This window comes from Bombus huntii, chromosome 17, assembly GCF_024542735.1.
Source record: "Bombus huntii isolate Logan2020A chromosome 17, iyBomHunt1.1, whole genome shotgun sequence".
Classification (NCBI taxonomy): Eukaryota; Metazoa; Arthropoda; class Insecta; order Hymenoptera; family Apidae; genus Bombus; species Bombus huntii.
The window spans coordinates 6,240,437-6,254,585 of record NC_066254.1 but is presented as its reverse complement, the minus strand read 5'-3'; the positions used below and the strand labels follow the sequence as shown (position 1 = coordinate 6,254,585).

The following is a 14,149-nucleotide window of genomic DNA, read 5'->3' as shown; positions in this document are numbered from 1 at the left end:
TTTTGGACAGTCTCCGCTTGAGTGATTGTTTAAGAATATATCACAGTAAAATAAGAGTTTTTTAACGTTCAAACCTTTTTAAGCGATTGCTTTCTGTTTAGAAACCATTAGTAAATATTATTTTCTCGAGTGTTTAAATGATGCAGAAACTATTTATTGTTTTCTCTGTTGAAATTGCACGACATTGTACAATTGTTATGGTATAGAGCGGCACACGGATACTTTTTCAACTGCGTGTATGCGTTTACAATTTGTAAGTGTTTTTTTTTTTTTTTTGCAGCTCTATGTAGGATAGGAGAATACAAGAAAAATGTTTAAAATGTATCGTTGGCCGCCGACGAGCAGTGGAGTATTTTCTCGAACACGGTAAAAAACATTTTCCGAATAAAATTATATATTTATTGGCTATTTTTTCATTTTATTCAGTTTGGACGTATATTTGTAGTTTCGCTGATGCGGAATAATCAATAAAACTTATTTTTTAATTGTATTTATAAGTTAATTATTGGGGGATATAATGCAAAATCGGATGTTTATTTGAAATCATACGAATTTTAATACGGTTATAAAATCTTTATTTACATTATTTCAAAACTAATCGACAAACCTATTTTTATTCGTTTTAACAAATATTATCTTATTTCAACTTATTCTTTTAACTTATCTGAACCATTTAAAAGTTGACATTTTTACTTTTTTTTCAATCTTATTTCACGAATTAATAACAATTTTACAACTTGTACTAATTCATGTTTATTTTTATTCATTTTTTTCTTTGTTTAAAAATTAAAGTCACAAGAGAAAAGCTAATTTCCTTTTTATCGAAGGTAAGACATCGTCCTTTGCAATGCAACAAGAAAGTACTACATTAAGCTGCATAAATTGCTACATAAACAATAAAAATGGGAAATGTTCAGCAAATATTATATAAACATATATACATATATAAATTTAAAAAATATCAAAAGTACTAAAATGCAATACTAGCAATTCAAGTTCGCTTCTGGTAGACTTAGTTACATTAAACAAACAATAATTATAGTTTTCGGGAATTTCGTGGCTGACCTCTTCACAGCTGTGTAGCTAAATCAAAAGCTAACGAATGTCAAGAAATATCATACTACGTTATGCCCCAAACGATCGACTAACTACCAGCAAGGAAATTTTTTATTTCGGACATACTTTTGTAAGAGGAGTTTCTACTGCGTATAAGGGCAAGTGCGTGGCGACCAGGAGGTTCAGAAACTGCAACATGTGGGTGACCAACGAAGTGCATTGAATCAAATAGTTGTATTCACATTGTTTACACAACGAGCAACTTTCTTGCAGACGGAACAGAATTTTGTATATAGTTGGGTATCTTTACGATGCGTACGTAGCTGTTTTGTGCTATTTTTCATATTCTTTTTCAGTGGGCCTGTTGCATTTCCTTCTTAGTTATTTCCAAGCTATTAGCTATTTCTTCGCCAAGAAAACTGCAAACCCTATCTCATATTCGCAGCCATCTTCCTTATCGATAGTTTTATTACGCTCAACATCTCATCGAACGATTTAATCGACATTCTCGTAAAGCTATAAAATTTATTTTCATGTTTGTTAATGTCGTTAAGAAGCATGGCAAACATTCTTTTTGTACGGTTTCCCTTTAATAAGAAATGCACTCGGTATTTTCTTCCCTTTTCTTTGAAAGCAACTTTGTGAGTACAACACTTTCCTCGACATTCATTCTGTTCGACAATATTTACGATATTGGCAACTTCGAGTCACCGAGCTCCGTCGTCGAGTTTGAACTTGGCTTTTGGTCACCGGCGACTGGTCGACATCGAAACAAAACAAAAAACATAAAAAGCGAGTTCTGTATCTATTATGTAACAATATCTTTACGCACTGTTACTTTGTGAATTACTGCAAATTGCATCGATTTTGTAGCAAGTTTGATGCAAAAGTGTTTTTACCTTTTTTCAGAACGAAATTATCAAGTATCAATCTTAACGTGATTAGTGTTGAATAGCTTTTTCTGCTTATTACAAACAGAGCTAGCGCATCGGTAATTACATTTCGTTGAAAGTCCACTGGATAAATCCTTAAATGTGATTTCTCATAATATAGAGAAATACGTTTACGAGAAGGTCGACGTGGCCGTCATAAATACCGCAACAACAAACTCTATTTATCCATGTGGTACCATAACTAAGTGGCAGTGGCTCCGTGTGGCGAATAGCCTTTTAACCGTTCCTATCGGTCTAAAAAGCCTGAGGTTCTGTTACTTACTCAAAAGGCTATGTCGTTATTCAGCTCAGAGGTCGTGTGCCCAACTGAATCATGCTGGATTTAAGTGGATTTTACAAACTCCTCTACGCCCAACTATGACGATGCATTGCTGTTGCAGGGTCGTTACGACGCCATTCTACCGCAATATAAAGATTATTTCCATCAAATGCTGCAAGTACATCGACGATGAAATAAGACCATTTGATTTCACGAATTTCATCATATGATATCGTAAATCTGCAATCGCATTACCACGACGACCGTGATACAAATTTAATTTCTGCTCACGGCCCCTTTTTCATGAATTTTTAAACGTTGACAATTATTTCGGTATTGACAAATTTTAGTTATTTAATTGATGCACATGCTGAGGCATCTAAGAGTTGAAGCTGAAACACTTTTGTTGTTATTAAATTTGATCGGAAAATGTTTCAGACAAAAGTTGGATAGCTTCAAGGTTGGGCATATTTTGACGTGACCAATTTTTCTGTAGCCGGGAGCATAAAGGCCGTGTGAAAGTCAACCTTGTTTTTATACAAAATAGAATCATATACTTTTTAATACATTATTCAATGCAGCTCACGATTCTTTATAAAAAGTTATTAACGTACCAATTGCGAAAAACTACCAGTTTAGTAGACATATTATTTTGTATTTTGTAGAACTTACCGTACGACACTACTTTTGCGTTCTCGTGTTTCGTATTGCGTTGAAGTAATTTTTGGCATATCACTCAGACTGGAATTTTATTGCAGTAATTTTTTGTATGGCCAAATTTCTACCATCTGATACATTGAACGATTTCTTTTTCGTTCATAGTAGTTGGAATGAGATAATAATATTTTTTCGATGCCACAGTTCCTTTTTTGTTTTCTGAAGATCGATAAAAAACAGTGGGGGCTGTTTCTCCGTATCATTTTTAATTATGTTTTTTATCAAACGTATTTTACGATTAAGTTGCGCAAGATGCTTCGTTACAATAAAATAGTAATTTTAAATTAATATGTGCGAAGAATTAGCATTTGGCTACTTGTCTATAATACTATGAGGCGTGAACTTTAGTTTGATTATTACGTAATTGTTTAATGATATACTCGTTGTTTGCATTGCAAAGTGTCGGAAAAAGTTTACTTCGTAAAATAAATTTATTTATAATAGATATATAATTGACCAAATTATTACATATGAAGACTAGAACAATCATGCAATGTATCTTCTTGGCTTAAATTTCTGGCGCTCTAGAACCCCGTTACCATTTTCGTGTCACTTACAACGTTACCAACAGAGTACGAAAACATTGTTACGCTTACTGTGCTAAGAACAATAAATTCCATTGCGGGTCACTTTAAAATGACAAAAATCTGTGAAATAACTGAAAATCTAAGAATATTTGTCGGGACAGTAGCGAGATACAGGCAAACAGATAAGCAAGTTAAGTGTCGTAAAGTAATTATGAAACTAACTTCCTCGCAGTTCTATCTTCGCAATTAGTTTCATTAAAATCAATCAGTTAATTTGTTTATAATTAATTTGCGAATTCTTTCCCCGTTTCTCGTTTTACTTTACAGCAGTTAGTTAATTTACTCTAGTTTTAGATGTAATGGGTCATCAGAAAGATAAAAAGAAATACACGTGTTATAACAATCACTGAAAAATTTTTTCTAGATAAATGAGTCCAACGTAAACTATTATTACGTGAGATAAACTGCAAATTATGAGCATGTGACCAGTAAATTTTATTTTTTAAAATATGTACATCTATGATGTATTTTTGTGAAAGAATCTTTTAAGGATGTTTTATAACTTTGAAATTATTTTGTTTAATAATAAAAATGTTTGATACTACTCAATTTAATATGTAATCAACTTTTGTTCGTTGAGAGCATGCAACGCCATCGCCATTTTTCTCGATCGCCTATTTCTTTATATACAGGACGGTTGGTAATTGGCGGTACAAGCGGAGAGGGGGCGATTTTACGCGAAAAAAGAAGTCGAAAATATAGAATAAAAATTTTTTTTAAATTCTTTTTTTTTTAATTTTTCCATCGAGACAACGATCTACAGTGAGATCCGTTATAACGTACCGCACGCGTACCGAGCGAAAGTTCAAAGTCGACCTTCTCGAAAACAAAGCCTCAAACGAAAAATTTTTATTGTATATTTTCGACTTCTTTTTTCGCGTAGAATCGCCCCCTTTCCGCTTGTACCACCAGTTACCAACCACCCTTATATATGTGCCTGTAATTCAATATACACATATACATATTACTAAAGTACCCAAGAAATATTCGTGCGACACAAATCGTCACTGCATCGAGTCTGCAATTGCCTTAATTGTACGAATCAAACGTCTCTACTCTCTATAGGTACACGTGCATTTACACATGAATGCTGTTTGGCCCTTGCTAATACTTCTTTAACAAGTACTTTATCAAGTGACTGTCGTTTACGAGTAGAGGACGCTAAAATCAATATCGAATTTCTACGTCGGTATGGTAGTCACGTTGAGCTACAGAGCCCCATAAGGTAATTTGTCTATACGTATAGCTCGTCTGTGCTATGTGTTGCACAACCGGTACTAAATACCTGCAATACCGATGATTTTATCATTAACGAAATAAAATGCTCTGCCTTAGATTTCGAATTATACGTAGAAGTACGTTTGGTATCATATACAGCCGGTGGTCAAAGACAAATGGTGGATAATGAAAATATATATCAATGAAGTTTCGTTATATATAGCTAGTTTACAAAAAATTGTGAATATTAATTTCAATAGTTTACCAAATAATCTATGTAGTATAGAAGCACATAATACATAAAACTAAAGAATATAACACTAGTACTAATTCGATTAAACTTTATTCATATCGACTTCCACTGCCTGTCCACTTACTTTTGTCTCCGACTGTATGTCGCGTGAATCTGTCGATGTGTTACCTCCTCATGAATTTTAACGCAACTTTCTTCAATATCTATATAGTGGTGTATAAACAATGGAAAAAATAATAAAAATTTCTGCCACTGAATTCCAAATGAAAGAGATAGGCAGGATTAGGATATTTCAAAGGTGGCGGTATAAACGGACGATTTAAAACAAAGATTGCATGTATAAAATATACAAAGAAAGTATATGTACCAATGTAGTTTTATGTTTAAACCAAAAACAAAGTCCGGACACCCGTTATACATGTAGGAAGAAGTGTTCGGAATGGAACTATTCGACAAGTTCATTTTATCTCTAATGTAAGCGTACTAATGTAAGCGTTGACAAACACGTCTGTACAGAGGTAGCGTTATATACGTAAAAAATATGTTTGGTAAATGTATGTCAGTCATGTACGCGCTGAAAATTTCATCAAAATCGGTTAACGTTGCTACGAGCTAGAAACGGTTAAAAATGATGAAAATCGCAGTTTGCCACGATTTTTGGCCTATAACTGTAATAAATCTAAAGATTTTTACGCCTTTCGACGCATGCCGCTTGTTTCTGCATCAACCGATTTCGATAAAATTTTCAACATGTATATAACTCACATAAATCTACAGTACGTATAGTTTAAATTTTCATTACAGGCTTTGATAAAAAAGTTGTACAAATTCTAGTACTTTTTCATCTAGTAAACTAATCCTTTAAATTTGTGAAAAAAGTTCAAGTTTTCTAGTCCTATCGAGTCTCACACACGCCGGATAACGTTATTTTGAACTTTTGTTATTATTTTTTACCAAAGCATTTTTGAGCCTACGTTTGTATGATACTTTTTTCTCATTTTCATGCGTAGAATACACTGGCAAGGTATTATTATACATTCCTCCCAAATTATTTATTATTTACGATAAAAATTTTTTTAATTGCGATGTTTGGTGATTGAATGCGCGTGCAAGCTAGTTTTCAGCTGGTTGAATAATAATTGAAAAACAAACAAAAATGTTTTTGAAATGTACGGTTTGAAATGATAAGATCGTTAAATGTTGCATTTCTGTCAAATATTAATAACCAAATACGTCTACTTTTTCAACGTTGTAATATTAAGCGTTTAATGTTAATCCTGTATTTACTGTTTTTTTTTCTCTTTTCTGTTATTCGTCATACGAATAAATTTTGGTTGCAATCGTAATAAGTTTACGAACTGACAACGACAAGCAGAAATTAAAAACAGTAATGTGACGATCGATACGAAGAGTAGGGATATATAACAAAAGGCAACCCTCCTGACAAAGAAACAACTTCTAGGTAGAGATAAAACGATACAACCAATTTAAATGTCCATTTGGCAAGCTTCAGTAACGATCGGTAACTTGCGTGAAAATTCGCTACGAATCTCCACTCATATTAACTTCCCTGTGATGAGATCTGGTAATCGGCAATGCCGAGCCAATAGTTGCAAAATTGTTTAGACTTGAGAATATATCAAATATCTCCGTAAGTTACTTGTAACATATCTATTTGTAATAAATGCTTGTGTAACTTATTTATGAAATATACCTTTGTGATATATTTGGAATATGTCACTTACGAAGCCATAATTACATTATATTTCTTATCTCCTAACTTTTTAATCCTATAAGTTTGATTTAAATACTTTGGAAACCATTATTGGTAATATATAAATAGAGAGTAATTAACAAAGGCATTGTTAATTACTAGAGGGTAAAGCGAAGTAAAGAGACACGTCGAGTTTAGTCATTTCAAATATCCCGCTTGTCTGTAGTCATTGTAACAACCAATTAGGGATAACAGTGTCGCCTCTTGTCGTATCCCCACTCTTTGCTAGGAGAGGGGAGAGAACAGCCCCTGATGGAGCCTTTCGAAAAATTGCTCACGAGGCAATCCTGTGCTAATCTCAGCTAAATGGGTGTTGAACCTGACTTTGATGGAAATGGTTGCATATATTTGTACAGAATGGATTTTTCAAACGGAGAAACAGTTCCGTATAAATAGAATAAATGGAAGCAGATGCTTCCGGGTTGGTCTAACTTGCCGATGAATTGGCTTTAAGTATTCGCAAAGGTCTCGATTGGCGTCAAGCGCTGATGTCAAATACTGGCATCAATTGCTGAGACTTGGAGAGGATCACTTTACCTTTATTGCAGAAGAACGTATTCCTGGGAGAGAACCGGGAACTCTCGCGGAGATGCTGAGCTAATTAGCAATTTTGAAGATTTTAGATCAGGAGGATGACTCCTGGGTGGGGGAATGTGACCAGCGTAACAATTTTGATTCTTCGAGTCGGAGTCAGAAGCCAAAAAGCCACCAGTCAGATTAAAAGCAAAAGGAGCAAACTTCAGTCGGTTTGGTAAATTTCACCACGTTGTAAAGTTCAGCCAATCTCATCTTGGAGACACAATTAGTATAACGTTCCCAATACGTCGTAATTAGGTGGTCCTTCGGGCATAGACGGCACGGATCGTCTATTATTCAAGGTCAGAATAAATTGCTTAACGACTGTCAGGCGGAGCTCTCTTCTGACGCCATTAGTATACATTAAAACTTAAGCTGATTTCAATAAAAATGCATAAAATGTTCAACTAACGGTACCTATCCTTATACAAATTTTCTATTGCAATATTTACAAATAGTATTTATTATTCAACTTTTGAGGCTACCTCTCCTGTAATTATTCTACTATCCAATAGTGGCATTAAACGTATTGACTGCTTTAAAAGTCTAATTATGTGCTGTAGTGGTAAAAATATATTTATTTTGATCATTGTTAATAACAACGATGAAATTGAATTCTAATCACTATTCTTTTTAATTATTGTAATTTCTTTCTAGATGTCATTCGAGTAATAAAATTAAACTTGGACTTCTTTTATAAGATATGCATATATATTTCCATACACTACCCGGTACATCTGTCGTTTTCTCCTGAAAATTAATCCGACAGTAATCGATGCAATTGTGTAACGCGAAATTTTAATTTATTCCATACAGCTATTCTCGTTTCTTTCGTACGTCTGCGTGGAGTTTATTTTCAAACGATCAGTGCTTTCTGTTAAATTGCAAATGCGATTTGAGATTTACAGGTACGAGCTGGCAGTGTGTGATTTTGAATATACTGTAGAAAAATCAGCAATCAGTTATTCGAAGAAAATAAAACTCACTCACATAAGCAAAGATGCAGAACTGCGGTGAAGAGGGCTGCGAGTTTCCGTGCTGCCATGAGAATTAACCACTTTTGCGATGACAGTTTGGCACACTACTTGATGATCTGAAAGTAGACAAAACTCGATTTGTTTTTGTTTTATTTATTTTGTCGTATAGAAAAATGTATATATTTTATGTATGTCGCATACTTGAACAGCAGAACAACGAAATGGAACTTTGTTATAGATACAAGATTATTATAGACCTTTTCTTATAATGTGAGTAAATAAGAATTAAACGCGATACCTGTAAAAGAGTATCAATAAAACAAAGGTAAGCTACCAGTATTACTTTTGACTAAAAATGCCTAACAACTTAAAAATCGTATGCAATTTGTTTCTTATAAGAAGAAAATATTTAGCATTTGTGAAAAACATTTTAGTTAAATATATTAATGAAAGATTTATCAAATATGTTTGTATATAGATGTACCTATTGTGGTCTGTTATACAGACTGGAAAGATAGAGAAGGAGCACATGGCTAAAATAAAATCCTTCTTCCCTTATGGCTCAACGAATCAATCAATCTTAACGTGTGACGTCTCGTTCAATAGATATTTTTAATGTCTACAATTCTCATTCTAAAATTTTTACGACCCGATTACTAGGATCGTTGTCATATGCAAAAAAAATCTGTTTTCCACAAATTTGGAGATTATTTGCACAGACCGGGCAAGAAATTTCGAGTGGTAAACATATAGGATTTGTGATTTTTATAAGTACGCGCAAGAAAATTTCAGGTATCATCTCTTTTTTTTTTTACTCTCAATTTGCGCTTTACAATCTGTCCAGCTGGATATTTGGTAAATTTTTCCAGTTTTACTACTAAATAATGTCCAGTTTGTCTATTTTATTTCTTCAGCGAGATCGGTGGCATGTTTTCTTCTTTGTTCGTTTCAGCAGCCTTCTTTCTTTGCATTTTTTTGCGGATCCACCGATTTCTTCCTTGACTATTGATATTTTTAAGTCATTGCGTAAATCCTCGTTTCTGACATACCATGGGGTGTTAACTATCGTTCTGAATATCTTTGTATTTTTATTTATGTGGCTTATTGCTGCTGCCCTCCACACTGGTATTCTGCACGTCCAAATTGGTTTTATTATCGTTTTGTAAATTTTTAATTTATTTTCTACGCTGAGTTTAGAATTCCGACTAGTTAGCCAGTACATCTTTTTTTTCCGTATTTCATCTATAATTGTTTTAATATGTTGCTTCCACGTACGTTGTGGGTCTAAGCGGAGCCCTAGGTAGTTAATTTGCTTTGCTTGTGCGTGCCATTCAATAGGATATTTGGTGATTTCCGTTTTCGTAGTGTAAATATAGTATGGTTGCATTTACTGGGGGTTGCTTTCATTTGTTTATCTTGCAACCATTTTTCCATTTTTCCGATATGCTCTTGTAGTAATGTGACTGTTGTTTCTGGATCAGTGTGCCTGGCTAGCATAGTCAGTATTTTGCTGTAGGTATCATCTTTTGCAGAATTTGGTCCCTTTTGGAGATGCAAACTCTGTCCCTGTGCGTTCTTTATCGCACGCGATAAAACGAAGGCATTTGGCTGAAAACAAGAAATCGTCGTTCTATAGATTCTCCACTGGATCACCGCAGCAATCCCCTTGCTGCGTCTAGCAACCTGCGACGTATCAGCAGGGTCTCAATTCAAACAGCTATTGTATTTCTTTATTTGTGATGTAGCTTAACAGCAAAGCGATTGCAGAAGTTGAGATTTCACAGAGCGTATGCTATGGCTGTTGCCACGATTTTTCGGGGATTTCCGGTAAAAAAATAAAAAAAGAAAAAAAAAGAGGATTCAAACAAAGATGGATCAGCTTCTAGCCGGCTATAAATTGCAATATAAAAAGTTTCATGTAATTCTAACCATCTTTAAACACATCTGGTGAGCAGCCTGTTCGTTTTCTCAATAGGTAAACCCAACCGTGTTTCTAAAAGAAACACCTCAGTTATCGTAACTGCTTCTGGTTAATTTCGTTTTGCAAAGAGAACAAAAGCGTTGGCGAAGAACATCGTAAATGTTTCTTTCCGACTAAACTCTCCACTACCACCCTGTTGCGTAACATGTTTTAGCGATTTTAGAAATTTGGCAAAAGGTTAGAACAATCCTGGAGGGATAGAATCTTTTCGAGAATTAAAGGGAAACGTTAGGAGAACTGTATAAACATAAAGTTGGAGTTAGATTTCTTCGGGCCTTTTCATTTTTCATTTTTAGCTTTGCACTTTTTTATTTCCCCTATTTTTCTATTCCTCGTTATTTTTTAGATCTTTTTTATCTAGTTCCAACGCGAGTGATTTGGGTGTGTAATGTGTAGTGTGTAATGTGTAGTCTATACACTGCGTATTGTAGTATCGTGCTTATTGTATACTTTGTTTGCAAGAAAACAGAGGCCATGTTCAGCATGTATTGTAATATAAAACGATTGATTTTCCTGTGAACAGTATGGACACTCGCGGTGATTGTGCTACGGACGAGACAATCGCGATGCGTGTGTGAAATTTGTATAAACATTGTTCGTATGTGCTACTATTTAGTAATTATTTATGGAGGCAAAGAATCAGAGGAAACTTTGATCCTCTCTACTCGAAAATTCCATGACGCTGAGTTATGGAGTTTAATGACTAGGCAGGTATAATGTTTAATCTACGATTTCTCTTAAAAGACGCATAGGATGGTTTACGTCTTTAAACGTCATAATCTTCTTTTCTATGATTTGTACAAGTTATTTTCATCTTACTTTGGTTTCAAGAATCATCCCTTAAATCTTTTTACAATTGTTGTCGATCACCCTGTATAACGAAGTGGTATATGTAAATGATATTGTCAGGAGCTATGAGAATAAAACAAATCGATTCAGCGTTTCATCGAAAAATACGTAAAAAAATACATTATACATAATTTGAAGGATATCGTGGGACAAATATGCGATATAATTCTTTACCAAGATTGCTTTTTAGATTTAAACATTAGATTCAGCCAGAATCAAACATGCGATAATCACTTATTATACATGTTATAGTACCACGCCAGAATAATTTACTTATAATTCTCAATGAGAATTGATTGTAAAATTCTTCCAAATAAAAGAAAAAAGATTGCTTTTGCACAGTTTAGCAGGTTATCAACGTTTCTCTGCATGCAACAGATTACATTCTTTTCATCTTTTCTATTGGCATCGTGTAGCTGATTATAAAATACGTCCAGATATGTATAATAACGTCACTTTGAGATGATCTTCAGCTTCAAAGACTATAGCTAAATGTGTCTATGTCTGTCGAGATTGGCTGCGGCAAAGACCCAGTGAATGTAAATGAACATGTTTGCACTACAGATGACCACTGCTAATCCATCAGTGTATCGATGTACCGTTCCCAATAAATTACACAAAACGAGAAAGAATTTGGAAGCCTACAAAATTAGGGCAAATCTAATTTTTCCTTCCGCCTACACGCATTTGGTATAGCATGAAACTTTTTAACTGTGTGGCTATATTTTTATTACACAAAATTACAAAATGGCCAAGTGGTATAACATTATCAGACTCCATACCCAGTGGAAACTTGCTCGTTTGCACTCAGCGCCAAATGTAACTAGAACGTAAAAAGTAAGAGATTTTCGTGCGGACTTAAATAAAAATAGATTAGACAAGACGAAAGAGATAAGAGAATGATGGAACAAAAGTATACAAGCATAATATAAGTAGTGGATAGACGCCCATTCAAGTAACAAGCTAAACGATTACTATAGAACAGAATCAAGAAGGCTAAAAAGAAATCGGACGTACTTGTCACAATGGCAAATCAAGGAAGACTTGGTAGCTCCAATATCTGTGGCGTATAATTGCACCATAAACCGTTCCAATGAAAGCCTATCAATATACAGTGACTAAATTAACCTCTCAGGTTAAACCTCAGGTTGAATTTTATGCGGAGCTGTTTCTCTGTACGGCAGAGTTTGACGCGAATTACGCGTAAACGATACAGCACTGTAACGTGTGACGGATAATGCTGTTCCCTACATAAGCATATTGCAACGAAGTTTTTGATAATTAAATTATAATTTTTCTTAAAGATATGATACATATACTTTAACTTTAATAATTCACTTTAACAATTAATAATACAATTGAGTGTGATATATTTTAAAACACGGTACGACACATAGACCCATGTCACAATTGTTTTTCAAATTACTCTTCGTTTTATATTTTAAAGCGACATTTTGATGTTGGAGATTCTAAAAAATTGTAAGGATACGGGTTCGCATGTTAAAAAGAGCATTTAATAATGGTATACTTATTTTAACGAAAAGCAACAATTGGTACCTGACACTGGCGTATCAAAAACAAAGGCTATATATTCTATCTGTATATTGTTAATACTGTTATAAAACGTTGTGAGGGCAAAAGAAACGTGAAGCAAGACAAATTAAAAAGATCATTTAGTTCAAACGGTGAGTTAATATGTCATTACAGTGAGCCACTATAGTGGTGCGTCGTAATATAAAATAACATCCGCACCTTAGTGGTGCATCGTACCTTATGACGTAACATGTCCCAGATATTATATTTCCGTATATATTTGTTTATAATATTGCGAAAGAATTGATTGTGTTTTTAAATGTGTTAAATCGAATATTATAGTTGATAAGAAACATTTACTTTGTTCATTTTATACACATACTTTTTTAAATAACAAGCGGTAAATTAAATTGTCATTGTAAAAAAGCTGCAATGAGGGTAGTTAAATGGATTTGCCATATGAGTGAGTGAGTTATCGTATGTTATGATTTATTGTACGTGTACATATATCTGAACGAATTTTATCGTATTTTTTCGGCGCGATAGAAAATGATATGTAAATGTATGTAAAAAAGCAGCCATAGCTTTGTAAACTTATAAAAATTGTGACTCTGGGAACAAAATTGTCTTGCATGATCCTACGATAAAAATTACCAACAAATTACGAATAAAATATTATATTCTTTGCCTCTTCATAAATTCAAGAGATATCTAAATGACATTACTCAAAAGAGCACCCTATATAGAAAGTCATCAAATATTTATTTATACATATTGTAGTATCGTGGACGAGGGGCCTAGGGGGGAGGGTGTCGTGCGAATTGTAAACGAGCGGTTGCTGAGCGTGTGCATGATGGGACTTAAACAAAAGATATCGGACAAAAGACAAAGGGTTGCTAAGAGACATAAACGAATTAACGGCAGTATGAGTTGAGAAGCCAGAGAGTGCGAATTGCGTTGTCAAGATAGTGTCGTTAGCGTTGTTGAAGGAGAGTTGAATCTGAGTTGACGAGAGTTGTTAATTAATTATAATACGTTGTTACGATTACTTCATGTTAAATAACCATTGTTTTCTGTTCAATCCATTTATTATTAATAAACTAATTATTATTACTATATTTACGATACTACAATACTATACAGTAGATACCGTTTCGTCTTTCCTACATTTGTTACTCGAGGAATTTTTTCAAGGACAATTCTTGCAAAAATACTATTGTCCATCCTGCAATTTTATATTCTGATTTTGCCTTTACCATTCAGTACAATTGTTCACGATGACAAGTTAAATGAGTCGTTCACACCGGTACGTTGTGGCGAACATTTCATGGACACTATTCTCAGATGCTTTTGCTGTTCGCAAACCGAAGTAAATCCAAACGTTCGTCATCCGTTTGCTTGCAGAGTGATCTTTTG

The 14,149-nt window shown here is 34.0% G+C and overlaps 1 protein-coding gene across 1 annotated transcript in view; it reads right to left on the bottom strand.

The window, feature by feature from the left end:
- Positions 1-14,149, bottom strand: part of LOC126875174 (lachesin-like) — a 549,607-nt gene that overhangs the window by 112,736 nt on the left and 422,722 nt on the right. The window contains exon 5 of the mRNA XM_050637912.1: positions 8,384-8,486. Within this exon, the coding sequence (XP_050493869.1) occupies positions 8,384-8,438 (55 nt within the window). The 5' untranslated portion in view covers positions 8,439-8,486. The remainder of the gene's footprint in view (positions 1-8,383; positions 8,487-14,149) is intronic.